Source organism: Eimeria mitis, genomic scaffold, assembly GCF_000499745.2.
Source record: "Eimeria mitis Houghton genomic scaffold, Emh_scaff8563, whole genome shotgun sequence".
In the NCBI taxonomy this organism is placed as follows: domain Eukaryota; phylum Apicomplexa; class Conoidasida; order Eucoccidiorida; family Eimeriidae; genus Eimeria; species Eimeria mitis.
This window is the reverse complement of record NW_024016404.1, coordinates 1-1,806: the sequence shown is the minus strand read 5'-3', so window position 1 is coordinate 1,806 and position 1,806 is coordinate 1. Positions and strand designations below refer to the sequence as shown.

The following is a 1,806-nucleotide window of genomic DNA, read 5'->3' as shown; positions in this document are numbered from 1 at the left end:
GAGGGACATCTCCGCAGAAATGGCTCCTTGGGTGCCCCTCTCCAAAGGTTGCCAAAGCGGTGCAGGACTTTCAGACTCTAAGGAACGTGTGTGTCGCCAACCCCCAGGTATTTGTTGCGGAGGTGGAAGAGCGCGCCCTGGAAAATGGGAAGTGCGACGCTGAACGGTACGCCTGGGGAATTGGAGCGACGCTCCTTCAGTAGGTTGATATGGGTCGGCGACAGAAGGCCCGCGCATTGGTTGGGGGGGCGCGCGAAGACGTAGAGGAGACGCACTGCCGTCAGGTGGAGACCAGTCCATTGGCGCCATCGTTTTCACGTGCTCAATCTCGCTCTGAGTTGGCATACGTGGCGGATGAGCCAATGGAAAACCGCTCTGCCCAGTGCTCTGCCCAGTGGCAGATGGACCAACGGGTCGCCACGAGGATGCAAAGCCAGGAGGTGGTGGGACGAGACGCCAACCATCCCCTGTACCAGATGCGGTACGCGGTGTGTGCCGCTGCGCGCCCGTGTGTGTTGAGCCTCTCGGTATGAAGGGAGGTGCATCTGCTCGAAGACCAGACTTTGCTGCGACATACTCGAACGAGGCTTGCTGTTCGTCCTTCGTCTCTTTTTGCATCTTGCCCCAACTTGGAGCAGAGAGGTGAGGGGGCTGACCCGCGTGCCCTGGATGAGCGGTGGGAATACGCTGCTGCGGCTCGCTGTGTGGAGGCTGAACGTGCTGCAGTAACGGCGCCCTCAGCGAAGAGGCCGCTCCTGCTGGCGCAGTTCCCTCCCAAGGGGCAGGAGGGGGCTGAGAAGGGCGCGAAGTCATTATGGCTACACCGGTTCCCGGAGTGGCCGGTTGCCCCACAGGTCGGATGATGGAGCTAGGTCCAGCAATGGTCTCGGGCACCTCGCCGGCGAAAGGATGCTGTTGCTGGCGTAGCGGTTTTCGGCCCTGCTGTTGCCGTAGCTCCACGTCGTGGCGCTGCACTTGCATGCGCTGTTCCAGCGGCTCATTGCTCAAAGCCAGTTCGATGCTGCGACGAAGCCCTCTTGCGGCCCTTCCGAATCGTTGCTTATTCTTTTTCATCTCTTCACTAAATGGCAACCGGTACGTTAAACGCCCAAGTCTGTAACTGGGTTCGACAAGGTCCATACAACCAGTTTGTGTTTGTATCTCTTCCACCCAGGAGCTCGCAGCCACGTCTCCTTTGAGCCTGCATTTTCCAGCGTTTTGTGCATACGAAAACGCATTGAAGGCTTGCTTGCTTACCTGTTCTGGTATCGGAAGGGACCTTCCTACCCAAGGTTGCAGCTGCCCTAGAGCCTCGTAACACTGCGAAATTCTATACAAGCAGATGCTTGCCTCCACAGCCAGCTCCGAAGGGTTTGACTCTGGTCGAGGAGTCCTACATTGCTCCAAGAGAATTAACATTCTTCGCCCCTTCTCTTGAGTGTGATAAGCATTGCGAGTATTGTAGACTCGTCGTAAAGCCTCCCATCCCTTCTCCACAATGAAATCCACAGTCTTCTGCCGCTCCGCCTCCACCTCGGGAGTTGCGTACACCCCACACAAAACCAACTCCTGTGTGCTGATTGTCAACAGCATAACAAGCAGAGTGACCCTAGCATGAAAAGCAAGGTACGGCATCGTCTGCACGCCAAGAGTCATGAGGCCTCTCAACTCTTGTAGTGTCTGCAAAGCCACATATTCTCCTGTCTCCGCCGCTGGGATTTCATCCGACCCTCCCCCTTCATCGCCTTCATCCTCCCGTCCGTCTGCCCCATCTTCAGAGCATTCCTCCAGCCACTTGTCCTCCAA

The 1,806-nt window shown here is 57.1% G+C and overlaps 1 protein-coding gene across 1 annotated transcript; it reads right to left on the bottom strand.

Moving 5' to 3' along the window:
• Positions 1 to 322: 322 nt before the first annotated feature.
• Positions 323 to 1,656, bottom strand: EMH_0095310 (uncharacterized protein; the record flags this gene model as incomplete). Its single annotated transcript, XM_038023187.1, has 2 exons — positions 323 to 467; positions 578 to 1,656. 2 exons carry the CDS (start codon positions 1,654 to 1,656, stop codon positions 323 to 325), a joined length of 1,224 nt encoding a protein of 407 aa, XP_037879041.1.
• Between the last annotated feature and the right edge of the window lie 150 nt (positions 1,657 to 1,806).